Source organism: Tupaia chinensis, unplaced genomic scaffold, assembly GCF_000334495.1.
Source record: "Tupaia chinensis unplaced genomic scaffold, TupChi_1.0 Scaffold000231_1, whole genome shotgun sequence".
Classification (NCBI taxonomy): domain Eukaryota; kingdom Metazoa; phylum Chordata; class Mammalia; order Scandentia; family Tupaiidae; genus Tupaia; species Tupaia belangeri.
In genome coordinates, this window is record NW_006159706.1 from 3,707,856 (window position 1) to 3,729,639 (window position 21,784).

At 47.5% G+C, this 21,784-nt stretch overlaps 1 protein-coding gene across 4 annotated transcripts in view; it reads left to right on the forward strand.

Moving 5' to 3' along the window:
• The window catches only part of NSMCE1 (NSE1 component of SMC5/6 complex), a 50,128-nt gene that overhangs the window by 18,404 nt on the left and 9,940 nt on the right, over nucleotides 1-21,784 (forward strand). For 3 of the 4 annotated variants that reach the window (XR_334521.3, XM_006148262.3, XM_006148261.3), the window contains 3 exons: nucleotides 17,759-17,880; nucleotides 18,616-18,693; nucleotides 20,065-20,211. Coding sequence is in view for 3 of the 4 variants with exons in the window: in XM_006148262.3 (XP_006148324.1) it covers nucleotides 17,759-17,880; nucleotides 18,616-18,693; nucleotides 20,065-20,211 (347 nt within the window). In the remaining variant the exon portion in view is untranslated. Of the gene's footprint in view, nucleotides 1-7,109; nucleotides 7,223-17,758; nucleotides 17,881-18,615; nucleotides 18,694-20,064; nucleotides 20,212-21,784 lie in introns of all 4 variants that reach the window. The other variant, XM_027771794.1, reaches the window with a different exon arrangement.

The following is a 21,784-nucleotide window of genomic DNA, read 5'->3' on the forward strand; positions in this document are numbered from 1 at the left end:
TTCTAACACCTAATTGGCCATCTGCAGGTAAATGGATAAACAGACTATGGTATATCCATACAATAGAATACTACTTAGCAATGCAAAGACACAAGCTATTGCCATATTCTGGAAAATGAGTGAATCTCGAAATGATTCTACTGAGTGTAAAAAGCCAGGCAAAAGAGAGTATATACTGTTTGAATTAATTTATGTAAACATCTAGACAATGCATACATGGCATCTAGTGACAGAAAATCGTTTGGTGAGGCCTGGGCATGGTGTAGGTGAAGACTGGGAGGGGTGGGAGAGGAGTGATTACGAAGAGGCATGAGGAAATTTTTAGGAACTGATAGGCATGCTTATAATCTTGATTGTGGTGATGGTTTTATGGTTTCATGTCAAGACTTTGTATTATTGTATACTTGAGATATGTACAGTTTATTTTATTTTAGCTATACCTCAATAAAGCTATATTTTAAAAAAAAGATCTGAATTTAAACCTGCTTTGCACTTGGTAGCTGTGTAATCTTGGAGTTTCAGTTTGCCCAGCTGTAAAACGTGGCTGGAGATAGCTGTCTCCCAGGGTTATTTGTGAAGATGACTAATGTTAGATATTACATGTGCTCGGTGGCCGTTAGTGCCCACTGAATGGCCACAGTAGGGAAATCTTCAGGCTTACAAACAGCTCATTCTCTTTGCCTGGTAAGGCCCTGTGTTGTGTGCTTGGACTCTAGGAAACTAGATGCAGCATTTGGGATTGTCTCCTTGCTGTTTTATATGTGGGACTTACTTAGAGAAGCCCCTTCCTTAGAGTCTGACTCAAGAGAATTGGTATGTAGTTATGGAAAGTGTCTTCAGTCCCTATTTACTTATTTATTTAAGACAGTTTTGCTTTTAGGGCACACGTGCCACTTGCTAGAGAGACAGAGAGAAAGAGAGACAGAAAGAGAGAAATCATCCCCCACCTAGAGTGGGAGATTGCCATACTGCAGTCTCTTCCCCCTCATTCTCCTCCCTGGATTTTGGGCACACACACACATACATGCCCAGTGTGAGTTTCAAGCTGCTGGGTCTGGGACTTGAACTGCTGTTGGCCATGTGAAAGTCCAGCACCTTAACCTCTATATCACCTGCAGGCTCCCAGGCCCTTTTGTTTCTTTTTTTAAATAGAGATTTTTGCTATAGGGTGCATGCACTCCCTGGAGAAACACAGACAGACAGAAGCGAGAAATCATTCCCTTGGGGAATGGCCACGCTGAAGTCCCTTCTCCATTCTCCTCTTGGGACCTTGGGCACACATGCACACATGCCCAGCATAAGTTTTCAGTCACTGGGTCTGGGACTCAGACCGAGGTCAACTACATGGGAGTCCAGCGATGTAACCATCAAACCATTTGCTGGTTCCCTTTTTTTAAGAAACAAAACACAGAAGTCTGAGCTCTGGAGCCCTCCCATGTGGCTTAGACCCCTGGAGGAGTAGGCTCCCACCTGCTGGTTTTGTCATAGAATGGGGTTGGCCACTGCAGTGAGCAGAGTGGTAGTGCCCAGTGTGAGGTTTGAGGGTCCCCCCACACCTGAGCCTGACGTTAGGAGGAGGCCGTGTTTCTGTTTCATCTACCATATGTCCTTTACTGAGCAGAAGCAGAAAGTTGCCCCAGCCACAGCTGCACGGTGATGAATTCCCCAGTGTTACTTGCCTTGATAAAGATATGTTGGGACTGGCCTTTCTGTTTTTCTGTTGAACGTGTCAGTGAACCAGAACGTTTTTTAGGGAATCATTAGATTTAACATCAACTTGTTCAGTCAGGAAGCTTCTTAGAAACTAGGAAGCAGAGGCTTCTAGAAGTTTTTGTGCTGCTAGTTCTGCATTGGCTCTGGGCCCTCACCGCTAAGTTCTGCCTTCTGAATCAGCACTGGGTTTATGGAGTGACTTCCTTGTCTGCAGAGCCTAGGCTTGCTTTCTTTTCTTTTTTTTTTTCTTTTAAGAATTATTTTATTTAACTTTATTTATATTTACTTACTTATTTTAATTTGATCAGAGAGGGACAGAGAGAGAGAAAGATAGAGAGAGAGAGAGAGAGAAAGTGAGAAAGCAAGCCACCAGGTCCAGGACTCGAACCGTGGCCAGCCATGTGAGAGTCCATCACCCTTAACTACCATGCTGCCTGCTGGCCCCAGAGCCTAGAGTTTCTTTCAAAATTTATTTTTTATTTTTAAATCATTCCAAACACAGCAAAGTTGTAAGAATAGTACAATCTGCTGCCCCCACCATTAAGAATTAGGTTACTAGGACTGGCAGGTGGTTAAGGTGTTAGACTCACACATGGCCAATGCTGTTTTGAGTCCCAGACCTGGCAGCTTGCTTTCTTACCACCCTAGCCCTATCTCTGTCTCTTTCTGGTCAAATAAAAAAAAAAAAAAATTAAGTCAAATAAAGTAATTCTTAAAAAAGAGTATTTTACCAATTTATTTATTATTGTAAATTACAAGTTAAGTTACTGATTTGATTAGGTCCATCATCCCTACATTTTTTAGCATTTATTTCCTTCTAGCAAGAATATCCTCTTCCTAAATAACCACAGTAAAATCAGAAAATTAGGATCAGCAAGACACTGGGTGCCATTGTCTTCACCACCATGTCACCTGCTGACCCCAGTGTTTTTCTTTTTTTTTAAAGAATCATTTTAGGGGCCGGCAGATGGCATGGTGGTTAAGGGTGCCCGCATGGCTGACTTCAGTTCGAGTCCTGGACCTGGTGGCTTGCTTTCTCTTGCTACTCCCCGCCCCTGTCAAAATAAATAAATAAATGAAGTAATTCTAAATGGAGCAATTCTTAAAAAAAGAACTATTTAATTTTATTTATTATTATTATTTTTTAAAAATTTGACCAGAGAGAGAGATAGAGAGAGGGAAAGTGAGAAAGCAAGCTGCCAGGTCCGGGACTTGAACCACAGTCTGCCATGTGTGAATCCAGTGCCTTAATTACCATGCCACATGGTCAAGTGTGTGGTTCAAATCCCAGACCTGGTGACTTGAAAAACACTGGGCACGGTGCATGCATGCCTAAAATCCTGAGAGGAGAATAAAGGAGAAGGGATTGCAGCATGATCATCTACCTGGGTGTGTGTACAGGGTGATTTCTCTCTCTCTCTCTTTTTCTCTCTGGCGAGTGCATGTACCCTATGGCAAAATCTAAAAAAAAGAAGAAAAAATTCAGAAAACGAACATGAAATATCACTACTGTACCATAGACCCGGTCCATGTTTTTCCTTCATGCTCCTCAAATCAGGAGTAATTCCTCAGTCTTTCCTGCACTTGCATGAACCTGACAATTTGAAGATTATAGGCAAACTATTTTGTAGACTAGGCTGTTTGATAGAAATATAATGTGAGCTATATATGTAATTAAAATTTTTTGGTAAGAAGATAAAGGTGAAATTAATGTCTAAAGTAATATTTCAATATAATTACATGTTACCAATATAAAAAGTTATTAATGAGTTATTTTACTTTTTAAAGAATATTATATCTTTGAAATCCAGTGTATATTTTGTACTGATAGCATATCATAATTTGAACTGACCACATTTTTTTTTTAACTTCCTATAGGGTATGTGCTCTCACTGGGAAGAGAGAATGAGACTGAGAGAGAGGGAGAGAGAAAAAGCACCCCCTAGGGGGTGGCCACCTTGCATTCTCTTGGTATTTTTGGCATGCTTTCACACGTGCCTGGTATGTTTTTCTTTTAAGAGATTTTTGCTGTAGGGCATGTGTGCTCGCTGGAGAGACAGAGAGACAGAAAGTAAGAAATCATCCCCTGGGGGGATGGCCATGCCACAGTCTCTTTTCCTCCGTTCTCCTCTCATGATTTTGGGCACACACTTACGCACCCAGCGTGTTTCAAGCTGCTGGGTCTGGGATTCAAACCACTCTTAGCCACGGGGAATCCATTGTCTTCACCACCATGCCACCTGCTGACCCCAGTGTTTTTCTTTTTTTTTTTTTAAAGAATCATTTTAGGGGCCAGCAGATGGCATGGTGGTTAAGGGTGCCCGCATGGCTGACCTCAGTTCGAGTCCTGGACCTGGTGGCTTGCTTTCTCTTGCTACTTCCCTGCCCCCGTCAAAATAAACAAATAAATCAATCAATAAATAAATGGAGCAATTCTTAAAAAAAGAACTATTTAATTTTATTTATTATTATTATTTTTTAAAAATTTGACCAGAGAGAGAGATAGAGAGAGGGAAAGTGAGAAAGCAAGCTGCCAGGTCCGGGACTTGAACCACAGTCTCCATGTGTGAATCCAGTGCCTTAATTACCATGCCATCTGCTGACCCCCAGACCCAACATTTTTCAAACTGCTGAGTCTAAGTCTCAAATTGTGCAGTTGGCTGTATGGGATCCAGAAGCCTTGACCAGCACACTGCTGGCTAAATCAAACTGACTGCATTTTAAGTCCTTAATGACTACATATGTTAGTAGAAAGATGTTCTCAGTTTAGGTTTTTCTGACGCTTCCTCTTGATTAGATTCAGGTTATGCCTTTTAATTTTGCAGAAATAATACAGAAGTGGTGTGTATTCTTGCATCCTATCAGGTGGTATACAGTGATGATCAAGATGGGGTTTCTGTACTGTGAAGTAACTCTTTTTCTCAAGTGATTAGTAAGTATTTTGAGGGAGGTGCTTTGCAACAGGGTAAAATCCCTACCACCCTTTTAGCATTGGATGTTTCTTCCCTAAATTCATTCTTATGTTAATGGTTGTGCAGATTTCAGGCCTCCTGTGTTCAGGGTAAGTCACAGAGATGTTAACATCTGAATTTAGTATTCCATCCTGTGTCTGCCTTCAGATGTGCAAGCACCTCTTCTTCCCAAGGGGGACTGTGATAATTAGAAGCTGGCTCCAAGTACATTTTCCTTCTATTTTTAATGATTCCATTGAGCATTTCTCCTCATTGGCCATGGTGAACAGTTAATAAGCTTACCACTGTTGGAGTTGGCTTGCTTTTTTGATTAATCAAGAGGGAGTAAAGTCTGTGGTCATCGCTGAAAAGTGATAAAAAAAATTAGCATGGAAAGTAACATCAAACATGTACTTGATGAATTTTTAATACACAGGCTCGAGAGCAGGCAGTTGTTCTCTGCTTAGACAGGGTCTTTGGGTTCCTACAGAAGGTCTGTAGCCATGAGGAAGCGAATGTTGGCGCCTTCATGTCTCTGGCTCTTGCTGAACTGGTGTGTCCAGAGACCACCCACTGTCGATGACCGCACAGCACAGAAATCCAGGCTGGACGGTCCATGGCTGCCTTTCAGACCAGTGAGGGCTGCTGGGTAGCACCTCTGTGCACTCTACCCTCATGAGTTTGGGAATGCATTCTGTACTGGAGGGAGGCAACCTATGGGTGTATGGAAGATCTGGGAATGGATTCTTCTATAGAATTACCACAGATACCACTGGTTGGGGCAGGGAAAGCATTGTTTAGAGGCATGGGCTCAAATCCTGTTTCTTCCAGGGATTTGGGAAGGTTCTTTTACTTTTCTGACTCTCAGGTTTCTGTTGTAAAGGTATTATATCTACCTCCTGGAAAAGTACTGAGGATTAAATGAGAATTTACAAGGTGGCATCCAAAGTTTCCTGAAAAATGTGTATCATAGAAAAGGATGCCTGGATTTCTGAGGTTTTTGCACCGACGTAAAGTACTTTAGTTGTACTTTGCTGTGAACTTTTTGAAGGTTCCATATGTGGTGCGTGGCACAGAGTACTTGTTGGTGTGTGCTCAGTACGGCTTTTGCTGCCTCCCACTTTTCTTCATGTCCCCTCCATGACATCAGCTCCCAGGGTGGGCTGTGGGCATGCTCACTGATCCATTACGCTGGTGTGGTTGTGTAGTGGAAATGACTGTGATTATGTAGACTGGAGTGCTGAGGTGATCATTTCAGGAGATCCAGAAAGCGTGGTCCCCCCATTGGTCCATCCACTGGTCCAGCCCACTTCCTGGGTCAGTCAGTGAATGCATCTAGAATGTCAGCAGTATGTCCTGACTGTTCTGTCCTGACAGTTCTTGGTGTAGAGGGCACAGTGGTGACCAGGACAGGCGGAATCCTAGCCCTCAGGGAACTTATAGCCCAGTAAGTGTGAAGAGGGGACTCTAGGCAAATGATGTGGTAGTTTGGGGTGCTAAGTACTGAAAGAAGGTGCAGTGAGTGTGCCTGGGGGCATGCTGTTGGCCACGGTCTCTGGTCAGGCCTTTCTGGGGAGCTGCTGTTTGTGCAGAGATCTGGGAGAGAACTTTTAAGTGGAAGGAAATACACGTGCCGGGCGGAGATGGGAGGAGTTCGTGTGGCGATTGTGATTGGAGTGTAGCATGTAGAGTGTGTGCAAGAAACAGGTCACACTGGAGTGTGGGTGAGGGTGATGGAGCCTGGTGGCTTTGGGCAGAGGGGTCGGGCTCAGCCTAGGCTTAGGTGAATGTGGAGGACAGGTGGAGAGACTAGACAGGGCTCAGAACAGGGCATGGTGACCTGGGGAAAGGGCCAGTGTGAAACAGCAGACCAGTCATGTCTGACTCACAGCTTAGTCCCTCCCCTAAGTCCCTGCTGGGACAGGGCACACAGTTGAGTCCTGCCGCCAGAAAGCGTCTAAGTGTGAACAGGGTAAGGCCATGTATTCCTATCTTGCTTTAACCAGGCAGGGGTGTGGGGAGGCTTCCAGTGTGCCCTGACAGGAGACTTTCCTGGGGAAGCTGCAGGGGGCCAACCAGAGCTGGGTGTCCCTCCAGGATGCTCTTGGTTAAGGGTGTGCATTGACTTTTTCTGGTTTGCCCTAAGTTGGGAACAGGGACACCAATTAGGGGAACCAGTCAGTTATTAATCAAGTCCTGGTCCTTTTAAGCTGATGCTTACAGTTCGAGGCTAACTGGATAACGTTGTCATACTTTACCCAAAATGCATGGGACCAGAAACGTTTTTGGATTTTGGATTTTTTTCAGATTTTGGAATATTTATGTCTACATCATGAGCTGTCTATCGGGGTTGGCACCCAAGTCTAAACATGGAAGTACTTCATGTTTTATATGTACTTTATACACACAACCAGAGGTAATTTATATAGTATTTATATATTGCAGCAGTTTGACTATGACCTGCCTCATCAAGTCATGTGTGGAATTTTCCATGTGTGGCATCATGTCCCACTCAAAACATTTCGGACTTTGGAGCATTTTGGATTTCAGATTTTCAGGTTGGTATTCTCAGCAGATAGGAGACGGGCTGCCCCCTTGCTGGATGTTGTGGATTGTGGGTCAGAGTTCTGCTTTTAGATGGTCTGGCTGTCTCACATTTGTACGTGCAGTTTCTCAAGGAAATGTGTGCAGCACAGGCTGCTCCTTGAAGTTGTCTGTGATCCAGCCAGGGTGAGAAACAATAGCCTCTTCTCTGTGGGTCAGGGGACAGAGTGGCCTTTTTAGTTACTGTGTCTCCCTAAATCAAGGTTCCAGCCTACATCAGAATTTGAAAGCTGATGGAATGTCAGAAGTATCTAGCTCACAGACATGGCTGCTTGCTCTACAGCATTTTTCATTTAAAAAAAATTGCTACAGTAAACAGAAAATACCCAAGAGATTGCTATTTTTTTTTTTAAGAGATTTTTTGCTATAGGGCGTGTTCGCTTACCTGAGAGACAGACAGAAAGCGAGAAATCATCCCCCAGGGGAGATGACCATGCTGCAATCCCTTCTTTATTCTCCTCTTGGGATTTTGGGCACACAGGCATATGTGCCCAGTGTGAGTTTAAGCCACTGGGTCTGGGACTTGAACCATGGTCAACTATGTGGGAGTCTGGCACCGTAATTATTATGCCATCTTCTGGTCCCCAAGAGATTTCTTATAAAAATCCAAATATTAGCCAGCCCTGTAGCCTAGTGGTTAAGGGAGCTTGGTCCCACATGACTGACCACACAGTTTGAATCCTAGCCCCAGCAGCTTGAAAAACATGCCAGGCACTCATGTGTATGTGTGCAAAAGTCTGAGAGGAGGGAGGGTTGGAGGAGAAGGGATTGCTGTGTGCCCATCTCCCATGGGGGGGCAGGTGCTTTCTCACATGTCCTCCGGCTAAATAAATAAAGACTTCTGAGGTTTAAGCAGCCAAGTTACATGATTATTGTGCAGTAAAGTTGGTTTTTTTGTTTTGTTTTGTTGTTTTTTTTGTTTGTTTGTTTGGTTGGTTTTTACTGTAGAAAAGTCAAACATAGAGAAAAGCAGAGATTAGTGCAGCAAAGCCCCAGTACCCATCACCCAGTTCAAATGGTGGTAAACTCATTTGAGTCTTGTTTTAGCGATGATTACTTCCCAACATATTATATTAAGTTACCAGACATCACTGCATATGTACTTTCTTTTTAAACATGAATGTTCAAGACCCTTTGTCATTGCATTGAATTAATGGCTGATACCTGGTTTCTAGTCTAGACTTGTCATCTTAGAGGTCATCTTCTCTGAGCCTTGATGTCCTCTTTTGAAAAACAGAGACATGGGGCCATTAAATGGCATAGTGGTTACATCGTTGGACTCTCACATGGTTGCCTGTGGTTCGAGCACCAGACTTGGTGGCTTGAACGTCATACCAGGGGCGTGTGTATGTGTGTGCATTCTCCCAAGAGGAGGAAAAGGGTTTGTGTGTGGCCCTTCCCCCTGAGGGGTGCTTTCTTACTTTCCCTGTCTCTGTCTTTCTCTCTCCAGTGAGTGTATGTACCCTAAGGCAAAAACCTCTAAAAGAAAAACAGAGTCATGGGCTGTCCGACAGTGTCAGTGACACACCCTCTGCAGCGCCAGCCGCATGTGGGAGGTCCAGCCTTTCCTCCTTGTGCGTGCGTGTGCCTGTGATCCTGGCCATGACTGGGGATGGTTGTGAAGACCCTGTCAGGAGTGCCTCTTTCCCTCTATCCCACTCTATAAATTAAAAGAAAGAGATAACAAAACAGTGATTCTTGCTGACTTGCTGTGAAGGAGGCATGACGTGAGGGTCTGCTGAGAATGTGAGGGACAGTCCACAGCACACAGTGAATTGATGTCCTGGGGTAGAGGACTGTTTGTCTGATGCTTGCGTAGCACGTAGGAGACAGTTCTGCTCACTGGCCGCGTCTGGCAGTGCCTTCAGCAGTGCTTATCTTTGCACCCACACATCTGTAGGTCAAGGGAGTCCTTTTTTTCAGGCCTCTGTTGTGAGCTATAGGCTGACAGGTGAACTGCTGTAGCCCTTCGCACTTCTCTGGCCTGGTGTCCTGCCTGCCAGCCTTGCTGTCCTCCTGGCCCAGGAGGGGTCCCTGAGCAGCCAGCTTGTTCCGGCGCCTGTGCCTGATCCAGGCTTCCTGCCCTGTCCTGAGTGCGGTGCTCAGCAGGGCCTGCCAGTTGCCCCAGCATATGAGATGAGACACTGGCACAGGGCAAGGGCAGCCACAAGTGTTTTGGTCCCCTGGGGTCTTATTTTCTGCTGTTATTTCCTCTGCCTGAAAATGGCATTTCCTATCTTTGGTGCCTAATTTAGAACAAAACTATTCGTTGGTCAGAGGTTAGGGTAGCAGTCTTCCTGATTGCCTGCTACTCAAGTGCGCGGTGAGCCCTAGGTTCCAGCAGCCTCTGCGAAGCAGGGACCTGGATTTAACAAGAAAAGGTTTTTTGGTGAAGTTAAAATTTAATTTTAAAAGAAAAGGAAAGATTATTTACAGAGGTAACTAGAAAAACCAGTCACTCAAAATGAGTGGGGCCAGCCCCTAGTCCATAGAAAAGAACTCTCTTAATGAGTGCAGACGCAGCCTGGCCACAGGAGCCTCATGTCTGAGCGCCCCTTCAGCTTTTGCTGCTGAAGAACTAGCAGGTCCGTCCTCTCTTGGGCCTTTGCCTTCTCTCTGCAATACCTGCAGCCATGCATGCTGACCCCTGGTGGGCCTAGCCTACTGAGTGGGCCTGAATCTACTTCTTTTTAAAGAATTTTTAATTTAATTTTGTTTATTATTATCATCATTATTATTATTTTTAATTTTATAGAGCACATACAGAGAGACAGAGGTGGAGGAAAATAAGAAAGCAAGCTGCCAGGGCCAGGACTTGCAGTCTGCTATGTGGAAGTCCAGCACAGTAACCACTAAGCCACCTGCCAGCCTCTCGACCTACTGAACCTGGCTCCCAGAATATCTACCCTGTGAGCCTGCACCCTCAGCACTGCCCCTGGTGTCTTTGTCAGGTGATGCCCAGATCTCTCCATGCCCATCTCTCCATGTGGGCTGAGTCCCTCTTTGTGACTCTGAAGCCATAGGAGAGCAGGAGAGTGAAGGGAGAGGTGGCGGGCAGGATGACATTCTTTGGTATAGGGTATTTTCTCATGTTTGCTCTCTAGAGACTGTGACTTAGTGTCCAGGAGCTTGGCATCTGGAGACAGGTAGGCTTGGGCTGCATTTCCAAATTATGAATACTCTTTGCAAGTTATTTAATATTTCTGAGCCTCTTGTATGCAAAGATATTAACAACTCATTTTCCAGAGTTATTGCTTGCGATGATGAATGGGGCCAAATTAATGATAGTGCTTGGGGTGTGTAATAGGGTGAGTTACAGTCACACGTTTGCAGCTCTGTTGTTTTCACCCGACAGCTACTTTCCCACGGGCCCTAGGAAATGCAGGCACACCCTGTTTATAAGCACAGAAAACACAGGTGGCACCCAAGATATATATCAATAGGTTTGACCTAGCAAACTTGTTCAAAGGTGGTGCTGATTGGCCTGGCGAGGGCATCTGCTCTCTGAGAAAGGGCAGGGCTGGCCATTCTGTATCACTGCCCGCAGTTTGGTGGTAGTCAGTGGTGCCAGAAAACCCAGCCTCTGACCCAGCTATCCCTGTAAAATACTCAATATTTTGAAACTAAAACCTGTGTTTTTTTCTCAGTAGGCTCTGGATTCTGAAGATAGGAGTCATGTTATTAATTGACTATCTTTATCTTAAATCCCTGAAAATATTTTTCCAAGACTGGAAATTGTTACCTCAGAATCACTTGGTCTGGTCTTCCTCATGCACTTTGTCATGACCATGGGCTCATAGAATGTTGGGGCCAGAGGTACAGATGTGCACACTGCAGCTTTTCCACCCTGGGCTTGGGTCAGGGAAGGGAGCAGAGCAGCTGGCCTGAAGACTTGAGGCTGGGAAACACCAAGCTATGGCAGCCTTGATGCTTGGTGGGCACATTGAGGATCTTGGTATCAAGCAGAGACCCTTCTGGCCACCTAGAAAGGAATGTGTCAGGATGCTCTCGGGGGTGGGGGTTTAAAGAATTTTTAATTTAATTTTGTTTATTATTATCATCATTATTATTATTTTTAATTTTATAGAGCACATACAGAGAGACAGAGGTGGAGGAAAATAAGAAAGCAAGCTGCCAGGGCCAGGACTTGCAGTCTGCTATGTGGAAGTCCAGCACAGTAACCACTAAGCCACCTGCCAGCCTCTCGACCTACTGAACCTGGCTCCCAGAATATCTACCCTGTGAGCCTGCACCCTCAGCACTGCCCCTGGTGTCTTTGTCAGGTGATGCCCAGATCTCTCCATGCCCATCTCTCCATGTGGGCTGAGTCCCTCTTTGTGACTCTGAAGCCATAGGAGAGCAGGAGAGTGAAGGGAGAGGTGGCGGGCAGGATGACATTCTTTGGTATAGGGTATTTTCTCATGTTTGCTCTCTACAGACTGTGACTTAGTGTCCAGGAGCTTGGCATCTGGAGACAGGTAGGCTTGGGCTGCATTTCCAAATTATGAATACTCTTTGCAAGTTATTTAATATTTCTGAGCCTCTTGTATGCAAAGATATTAACAACTCATTTTCCAGAGTTATTGCTTGCGATGATGAATGGGGCCAAATTAATGATAGTGCTTGGGGTGTGTAATAGGGTGAGTTACAGTCACACGTTTGCAGCTCTGTTGTTTTCACCCGACAGCTACTTTCCCACGGGCCCTAGGAAATGCAGGCACACCCTGTTTATAAGCACAGAAAACACAGGTGGCACCCAAGATATATATCAATAGGTTTGACCTAGCAAACTTGTTCAAAGGTGGTGCTGATTGGCCTGGCGAGGGCATCTGCTCTCTGAGAAAGGGCAGGGCTGGCCATTCTGTATCACTGCCCGCAGTTTGGTGGTAGTCAGTGGTGCCAGAAAACCCAGCCTCTGACCCAGCTATCCCTGTAAAATACTCAATATTTTGAAACTAAAACCTGTGTTTTTTTCTCAGTAGGCTCTGGATTCTGAAGATAGGAGTCATGTTATTAATTGACTATCTTTATCTTAAATCCCTGAAAATATTTTTCCAAGACTGGAAATTGTTACCTCAGAATCACTTGGTCTGGTCTTCCTCATGCACTTTGTCATGACCATGGGCTCATAGAATGTTGGGGCCAGAGGTACAGATGTGCACACTGCAGCTTTTCCACCCTGGGCTTGGGTCAGGGAAGGGAGCAGAGCAGCTGGCCTGAAGACTTGAGGCTGGGAAACACCAAGCTATGGCAGCCTTGATGCTTGGTGGGCACATTGAGGATCTTTGTATCAAGCAGAGACCCTTCTGGCCACCTAGAAAGGAATGTGTCAGGATGCTCTCGGGGGTGGGGGGTGGGTGGGGGGGTGGGCCACAGATCTGATTCAGCTTGGGCCAAGCTGGGGGATGGGCAGAAAGCACCTCATAGCCAGAGCTCCTCTCCCTCTAGTGGCTGGATGGAGGTGCTAACAGTTGGCCCTCTGGCCCTCATTCAGGTCACGAGAGTGTCTGATTGGCCAACAGGGGTTCTGTGCCCACCCTGGACTGTCCTAAGCTCTGGCCTCTCCACCCTCCTGTCTGCTGGTTCCTCAGATGTAAGAACCTGGAGTTTTTCCTCCCACCACAATCACAAACATAGCAGAAAGGCAATGTAGAGAAAAAAGAAAGGAAGGAAAAAGGCTAGGGTCCCATTAGGGAGGGAAATGGCCTCTGGGCAGCCAGCCATTATTAGGTGACTCTGTATTAGGGCAGCCAGACTGGTAGCTGCAACGTAGTGTGATGTGAGAAGTGCTTGGGAACCGGGAGGGAGGCCTGCGCTCGGGAACCCCAGCTCTGTGTTCCCGAGTCTGGTCAGTGAATGCCTGTACAGGAGGTGAAAGGATGGGGAGGCTGGGTCGCTGGAGCCAGGACAGGTGGCAGAGCGGGCTCAAAGGAGGAATGTTCTAGACACTGCTGAGGCTGGAGTTAAGATGGTGTGTGACCTTGAGAGATGAGAGAAAGGAGAAGGGACTTACCAAGGGTCCCATAGAAACGTGACGGAGCTTAGTGAGCCACGCTCAGCGCTGGCCGCTTGGCATGTGCCGCCTATGTGGCCACCCAGATGAAGATCAGTTGAAGGTGGCTGAACTGGGTGACAGCTGAGGTAGGAGTGACGGGACGCAAGAGAAGCTGGTCCTTGGGTGGTGACTGAGAAAGAGCACTATGGCACAGGGGCATCTGAGCACTGTGGGTCAGCGAGGGAGGAGAGCGTGGCAGCTCCCCGACACAGGCAGCTGGCGAGGAAGGAGAGGGTAAGAGCCGGGGACATGAGCAGCCGAGTGGGTGCGTGGTTTCGGCAGCGAGGGCACCACAGTAGGAAGTGGTTGTGGTTCTCTCTCTCTCTCTCCAAGAAAGTACAGTAAACACATTCACGTTTCTGAAAAATGAGGCTGGACAACAAACCGGAGGTGGTGGTGAGAAGAGGGCAAGGGCAGAGAGGGGTGTGGGCTCAGTCCCCTGCAGATGGGGTATTTGGAAAGTCCGATCTATTAGAATGCTTTTGATCTGCCCACAGACCACATTTTCCTGAACGACATTCAGGGGGGCCTGTTGGGTGGAAAATGTGAATTGTTACTTTCAGAAGGAGTTGGGACTTGCCACTGGGTCATATAGGGTGGACAGAGTAGCTGCTGCCCACGAAATATCCTGTCACTCACTCAGTAAGAGATGGTTCTTGAATGTCTGATTACCTTGTGTCTCAGGTTCCTAGAGCTGAGCAGTCCGCAGGGTCTTTCCGGCAAAGCCGAGGGCAGAGTCTCGTAAAGCATAGTCAGGCTTGTGGGCCTGCAGAGAGTGGTTTTGCATAGTGTAGGAGAGGAAGAAAGCACCAAAGCCCTTTGCACTGGGGGCAAAAGAGAATGCTTCCTGGAATAAAGGACCCTCAAGTTGACCCTTGCCAGGAGCAGGCAGCATGGGAGTGGGGAGAAGGGCATCTCAAGAAGGAAGCATACACGTGCAGAGAGAGGCACGGAGGCCGGAAATTGGCCTCATGTCCCATCGCAGTTTTCCAGCTGCTGAGGCCTTTTACCGCGTCTTTAATCCACCCGTTTGTTATTGCCGATTTTTAATTTAAGTTGCTTTTTGATGTAAACTACTGGGCCAATAGGTGGCATGGAGATTAAGATGTTGGATCCAACATGGCAGGCTGTACAGTTTGAGTCCCCACCAGAGGCTTGAAAATCATGCTGGTGCATGCATGTGTGTGCCCCAAGTCCCAAAAGGAGAACGGAGAAGGGATTGCAGCATGGCCATCCCTTAGGCGAGTCATTTATCACTTTCTCTGTCTCTCTGTCAAAAGCACTCACCCAACAGCAAAAAACAAGCAAAACAAAACAAAAAACAGACCAAAAAACTACTTAAAATCAAAGATTGGATCTCTGCTATTAATTGCCTGTCAGAATTACTGCCATTGTTTTTTTTTTTTGAATTGCCAGAGGGTATGTGCCCTTACCAGAGAGAGACAGAGAGGGAGGGAGAGAGAGAAAGCACTCCTCAGTGGGGCATGGTCATGCCACATCGTTTCTCCAGCATTTCTCCATCTCGTCAGGATTCAAGCACCCATACACATGCACCCAGTGTATTTCTCAAGCCAGCAGCGCCCCCCGACACGGGCAGCTGGCGAGGAAGGAGAGGGTAAGAGCCGGGGACATGAGCAGCCGAGTGGGTGCGTGGTTTCGGCAGCGAGGGCACCACAGTAGGAAGTGGTTGTGGTTCTCTCTCTCTCTCTCTCCAAGAAAGTACAGTAAACACATTCACGTTTCTGAAAAATGAGGCTGGACAACAAACCGGAGGTGGTGGTGAGAAGAGGGCAAGGGCAGAGAGGGGTGTGGGCTCAGTCCCCTGCAGATGGGGTATTTGGAAAGTCCGATCTATTAGAATGCTTTTGATCTGCCCACAGACCACATTTTCCTGAACGACATTCAGGGGGGCCTGTTGGGTGGAAAATGTGAATTGTTACTTTCAGAAGGAGTTGGGACTTGCCACTGGGTCATATAGGGTGGACAGAGTAGCTGCTGCCCACGAAATATCCTGTCACTCACTCAGTAAGAGATGGTTCTTGAATGTCTGATTACCTTGTGTCTCAGGTTCCTAGAGCTGAGCAGTCCGCAGGGTCTTTCCGGCAAAGCCGAGGGCAGAGTCTCGTAAAGCATAGTCAGGCTTGTGGGCCTGCAGAGAGTGGTTTTGCATAGTGTAGGAGAGGAAGAAAGCACCAAAGCCCTTTGCACTGGGGGCAAAAGAGAATGCTTCCTGGAATAAAGGACCCTCAAGTTGACCCTTGCCAGGAGCAGGCAGCATGGGAGTGGGGAGAAGGGCATCTCAAGAAGGAAGCATACACGTGCAGAGAGAGGCACGGAGGCCGGAAATTGGCCTCATGTCCCATCGCAGTTTTCCAGCTGCTGAGGCCTTTTACCGCGTCTTTAATCCACCCGTTTGTTATTGCCGATTTTTAATTTAAGTTGCTTTTTGATGTAAACTACTGGGCCAATAGGTGGCATGGAGATTAAGATGTTGGATCCAACATGGCAGGCTGTACAGTTTGAGTCCCCACCAGAGGCTTGAAAATCATGCTGGTGCATGCATGTGTGTGCCCCAAGTCCCAAAAGGAGAACGGAGAAGGGATTGCAGCATGGCCATCCCTTAGGCGAGTCATTTATCACTTTCTCTGTCTCTCTGTCAAAAGCACTCACCCAACAGCAAAAAACAAGCAAAACAAAACAAAAAACAGACCAAAAAACTACTTAAAATCAAAGATTGGATCTCTGCTATTAATTGCCTGTCAGAATTACTGCCATTGTTTTTTTTTTTTGAATTGCCAGAGGGTATGTGCCCTTACCAGAGAGAGACAGAGAGGGAGGGAGAGAGAGAAAGCACTCCTCAGTGGGGCATGGTCATGCCACATCGTTTCTCCAGCATTTCTCCATCTCGTCAGGATTCAAGCACCCATACACATGCACCCAGTGTATTTCTCAAGCCAGCAGGTCTAGGACTCAAACTGCATGATTGGCCTTGTGGGATCCAGCTCTCTGAACCTGAGTCCAGTCTGCTTCTTTGATAGTGCTTGTTTTGAGTTTGTATTGTTGCTGTGTCTATCACATGGCCATGTTCTCCACTGTTACCAATGTGACCTTTTTTTTTTTTTAAGTATTATTGTATCTAATTTTATTTATTTATTGGTTTGACGAGAGAGAGAGAGAGAGAGAGAGAGAGAGAGAGAGAGAGAGAGAGGCAGACTGCCAGGCCTGGGACTTGAACTACCGTTAGCCATATGGCAGTCCAGCGCCTTTACCACCATGCCACCTGCTGACCCCATGACCTTTTGTTTGTTTTTAACTTTATTAACCTTTAGTTAGACAAGTAGCTTAGAGATCCTTTCTCTAGATAAGAAGTCAGACACATAAACTCTCATGCCTTGTGACACTCCCTCTTAGTGGTAGCTAGCTTAGAGGCAACCTTCCAGGCCTTCTTTCTGCAGTGTTTTGTTGGTGTTGTTCATTGTTTTAAACATAACAGCATGTTGTCTGTTCTTTTTCTGCTGTTTTTTTTTCCCCCAGAGTGACTTTCTAAGGCATGAATTTTTTGAAGTTTATTATTTTAATATGTGAAAACAGTAATACATAGTCTTGGCTTAAAGAGCTTTACAATATGAAAGGGTAATTCTGAGACACCGCTGACCACATCCCTCCTCTGCTCCTGAGGGCGCCCTGGGAGAACAGCTGTGCCTCCCCCTCTTGTGGGCCCTGTACGATTGGCCCCACTTCCCCCAGAAGCCATCTGCCATTCTGCCCTCATTCCTTCCCCAGCTAGTCAGCATCCATCTACCTGAGCCCCCTGCAGAATTGGCTCTCTGGGTACCTTGTCCTCGAATGGAGTGCCCGACAGTGCTTTTGGGCTGCAAGCCTCTTGTCAGGGCCTCTCCTTTTGTCAGTGCTTGATGTGATCTCCTGTTCCTGACTGTGATTGTTGTCACTGTTACACGGCCGGGATGCACACAGGGCCTGGCAGGTGAGTGCTGAGTAAATGGATATGGAATGAAGGGGAGAAGGAATGCAGATATGCCCGAGGTGTGTGTGAGGACATGGTGGGAGCTGGGATGGGGTGCTCTGTGCAGGAGCCCATGCAGGTTCTGAGCTCATCCAGTGAAGCATTGAAGGTGCTGATTGGGGATCAGTGACTGGGAGGCAGGCTGGGGGCTGCGGGCAAACACAGGAAGACCACAGCAGTCTTGATGGTCTAGATACCATCTGCAGGGCCTTTGACCTTACAGAGCCCTCTGTCTGTGCCTTCCAATGCTCCAGGAAGAAAGAAGCCACAGGGTGTTGGCACTCACCCAAGAGGGTACAGCCTTCACCCGTTTCTGGCTTTGCTGTCCCATGTGCTCAGATGGGATGAGTGAAACAAGGCATACTTTTTTGGTGACGCCCTTCCCTCTTCTTGTTGCTTGTTTATTTCCAGGCAATGCTACTGTGGAGAATTTGGAGGATTTCATCAACAACATTAACAGTGTCTTGGAGTCCTTGTACATTGAGATAAAGAAAGGAGTCACCGAAGATGATGGGAGGCCCATTTACGCTCTGGTAAGTGCAAGGCAGAGCCCTCTCGTGGCATTTTGAGGAACTAGAAGAGCCCTCCCTTGTTTGTAGAGAATAAGTGCGCAGTGCCTTGAAGAGAGCTCTGAGGTGAGGGGGAGAAAGAACGGAAGTTGGCCGACCCCACTGAGCCAGTGCACATTTTTGGGCTCACCACAGGTCTGAGGCCTACATTGCCCTTGGGTTATCAGGGTCAGGGTAACTGGAACTAGAGCCTGAGGCCCCTGACCTCGTGCTCTGGTCCCTGCACACACAGCTCCTCTGCTGCGACGTGGCAGCTGGCGTTTGCTGGGGTTTGATTCTGCATTATGACAGTTCTCTGCAAGGAAGTAACTTCACATGTCTGAAATACTGGGACTAAAGGGAGAAAAGATTTCCCACCTGGAACAAGACAAAGGATCTGTGAAAAGAAAAAGTGTGCTGGGAGCTTTAAAGGATTAAAGCCCCTTGTTTTAGATTTGCCCTTGCAGGTGGGTAGCTTGGGAAGCTGGCGGCCCCCCATCCTTGGCTTGGGCACACTCAGACTGCGGTCGAGGATGGGGATGTTGACTGAGCCGAGGCTCAAAGTCTGTGCTGTAAGACTGGTTAAGTCCACCCCTGTGGCCTGCTGTGCCTGGGCACCAGCGCCCAGTGATGGTGAGAGAGGAGGGGAGCGAGGGCAAGCCCACAGTGAAGGAAGCTGAGGGAAGGGCACGGTCTGACTGTCATGCTCTTACTCTGTAGGTGAACCTGGCTACAACTTCAGTTTCTAAAATGGCCACAGATTTTGCTGAGAACGAGCTGGACCTGTTCCGAAAGGCTGTGAGTATAGTAGCTCCTACTGCCTGTTGGCCGGGCTTCTTGTGGGAGGAAGTGGAAGCTGTGATCTTCGAGGGTCTCTGGGGAATACAGGTCACCATCGCTGCCTGAGAAAGTCCTCGGAGGGTTGTATCACTGTGTAGCACATCTGGAATTCAAGGTCCCCCCATCCCTACCCTGGCACAGCTGCCTGGGAAAGAAGGGCTGGCTGGTCAGGCGTGAGCCCTGACAGGGTGAGCAAGTACAGGGCTTCAGGGGCAGTGACGCGTTCCTTCCCAGCCGTTCAAAGTGCCGTCCAGAGTGGCAGCAGCAGTAGCAGTAGCACCTCCTGGGAGATGGTGAGGAAGGCTGAGCTCCAGTCCCCACCCTGACTGTTGGATCCAGCCTGCATTTTCACAAGCTGCCTGCTGAGTCGTTTGCCCATTTAGTTTGAGAGGTGTTGTCCTACTGGGCTTCAGAGCTGTGTGCTTCGCCCTCGCTCTCGTGTCTCACACCTAGCCAAGCACCTGGCTGAGAGTGGTTTCAGACCTCAATGCAATTACAGTAACTGCAGACGTAAAAGAGAATTAGACACTTGGGCCCCACTCCAGATCTGTTGAATCCACATCTCCAAGGACCAGGTTTTAGCATCATTACTCCTGGGAACAGTTAGCAGCCAAAGGGGAAGAACCACACTCCCAAAGGAGTGGCACACACCTGTGATAAGGAAAGTGGCTTCGCCCCTTGGTTCCCCTTGGTTCCCGCCCTCCCTCAAGCAGAGGTTTTGGGAGCTTGCCTGGCCCTCAGTCTACATTGCTTCTGCAGTCTCAGAGCTTTCTCTCTTCCTAGCCTGGCTTGGCTCAGGTCTGCTACCAAGGCCAGTCATGACAGTCCACCCACTGCTGAGTAAGAGGAAGTCCCCCTGTTCATTCATAGCTTCCTACTTTCAGGGAGTTGGGGCGGGAAGCAAAAGAGGCGAAGTGACCTTTTTTTCTTTTTAAATATTGTTTATTATTATTATTTTAATTTGACCAGAGAGAGACAGAGAGAGAAAGGGGAAGTGAGAAAGCAAGCCGCTAGGTCTGGGGCCTGAACCACGGTCAGCCATGCGAGAGTCCAGTGCCCTAACCACCGTGCCACCTGCTGGCCCTGAGGTGGCCTTTCTTGATTTTGGACATTAAGATGATTTATTTGGGATGCCCTTATATAGGAGTGACCTTTGAGGCAAAAGGATGCTTTTTGATACATATAACTAGATTGTTTTCATGAAGCATCATACCAGCGTACCGCCCTGCCTGTGACACAAGTAGTTTTACTGCCTCCCTGCCAGGAGTGCCATCATCACTTAAACGTTGCTTTTGCCATTTAATAGATGACACCTGCTGTTTCTTCTAGTTGGAGTTGATTATTGACTCAGAGACTGGCTTCGCTTCTTCCACAAACATTTTGAACATGGTCGATCAACTTAAGGGCAAGAAGATGAGGAAGAAGGAAGCCGAGCAGGTGCTACAGAAGTTCGTACAAAGCAAATGGCTGATTGAGGTACTTGGAGAGCTTCCCAGCCTCGCTCACTTTTTAGAATGAACAACAATTTTCCCCCAAAACCATGTTTGAATCCAGCCAATGTCTGTTGAGCCAGGTCCTGTCAGGTTCCTTATCTGCTTTAGTGCCCACAGTGACCCTGTGAAGGATTTGGGACCCCCGTCCTCATTTATTCATATGACCTGTCCACAGTGCCACAGCCCGAAGTGGCAGAGCCAGAAGTGGCACCTAGGTTTTAGGCTTCATGACTGCAACCCACCCCCTGGCCATGAGTGTGAGGCAGTATGGTTCAGTGGGTACCAGCATAGCTCTAGGGTCTGACGTGGCTCCAAGTCCCCTTCCTAGGTCACTTCACATTCTCCGTCTATTAACTGGGGAGTAGTAGCATCCAGCTCGTGGTGGGGTAATAGCCCTGGCAGTGTAGGAAGCGGGAATGCAACAGTCCAATGAAGTGCCTAGTGCCAGGTTCTTGGTACGTGGAGCAGGCTAGCAAAGCAGTGGCTATTGCTGTCCTCATTAACATTATGTCACTCAGGGCTGGTGTTCTTGGTTCTGAGTCAGGCAGTAGTCCTTAGGAGCACAGAGGAAGTGTTGACAGACTTGGGAGGAGGAGTGGAAATCTGGGAAGGGACCAGACTTCGTATCTAGTCTGCTGGAGCAGAACAAATGTCTCTTTTCTTTTTCCCCAAAGGCACTGCTGTTTCCAAGATCTTGGTGTTTGCCGATTTCCCATAGCTCTGCCCCAGCAGTGCCTGTGCCTGTGTCACTGCAGGATGTGCCCGGTCGGTCCTCAGCCTCCTCACTTGGGGTCAGACCCATGGCTAGACACTGGCTTGTGGCTGAAGTGGTTCCTCACTTCCTTCTCTCGGAAAGCTGAGATGGCCCTGGCTGTCATAGTTCTGAGTTATTGTTTTCTGTTGGGTTGTTGGAAAAGTTATGATGTATTTTTGCTTATGAAAATATAGAAAAAATGTGAAACTCAGTAAGTGGGATGAGCACACCCCTGGCCATCTGACTCGAATTCAGTTCCTGGGGTGCTCAATAAGAGGAAAGGGCAGGAGTGGTCATGGGGTGGGGTGGTGGTGATGAGGGCAGTGCTGCAGGGAGGGGCCCTGGGCAGTGCCCTGCTCTGCTAAGCATGTCCTTGGGCATCAGGTCCTGTAGTCCTCCTGCCACGCTGTTATGGGCCATGGCCTGGCCCATGATAGACTGATAGACTGCAGCTCAGTGGTTAGGTTTCAGTGACACCCTGAGGCAGTAGAGCCCAAGTTCAGGCCGAGGTTTGGTGACTGCAGCTCCCACCAATTGCTGTGTCAGTTTTCCTTTCTGTCTAGGTGAACTGGGCAATATGGAATGTTCTTAGGCAGCTCAGGTTATAATTGACCACTCACTCTTGTGGTGAACTCTGTCTTTGGGCCAGTGCTTTTAATTTTTTTAAGACAGGGTTTTTTGCTGTGTCACCTGGCTCAACCTTTCGAGTAGTTGGGATCATAGGCACGTGCCACTACACCCAGCCTTCTCAGACAGAGTCTTTTTTTTTTTTTTTTTTTTTTGGAAGTTTTTGTTTTTGGGC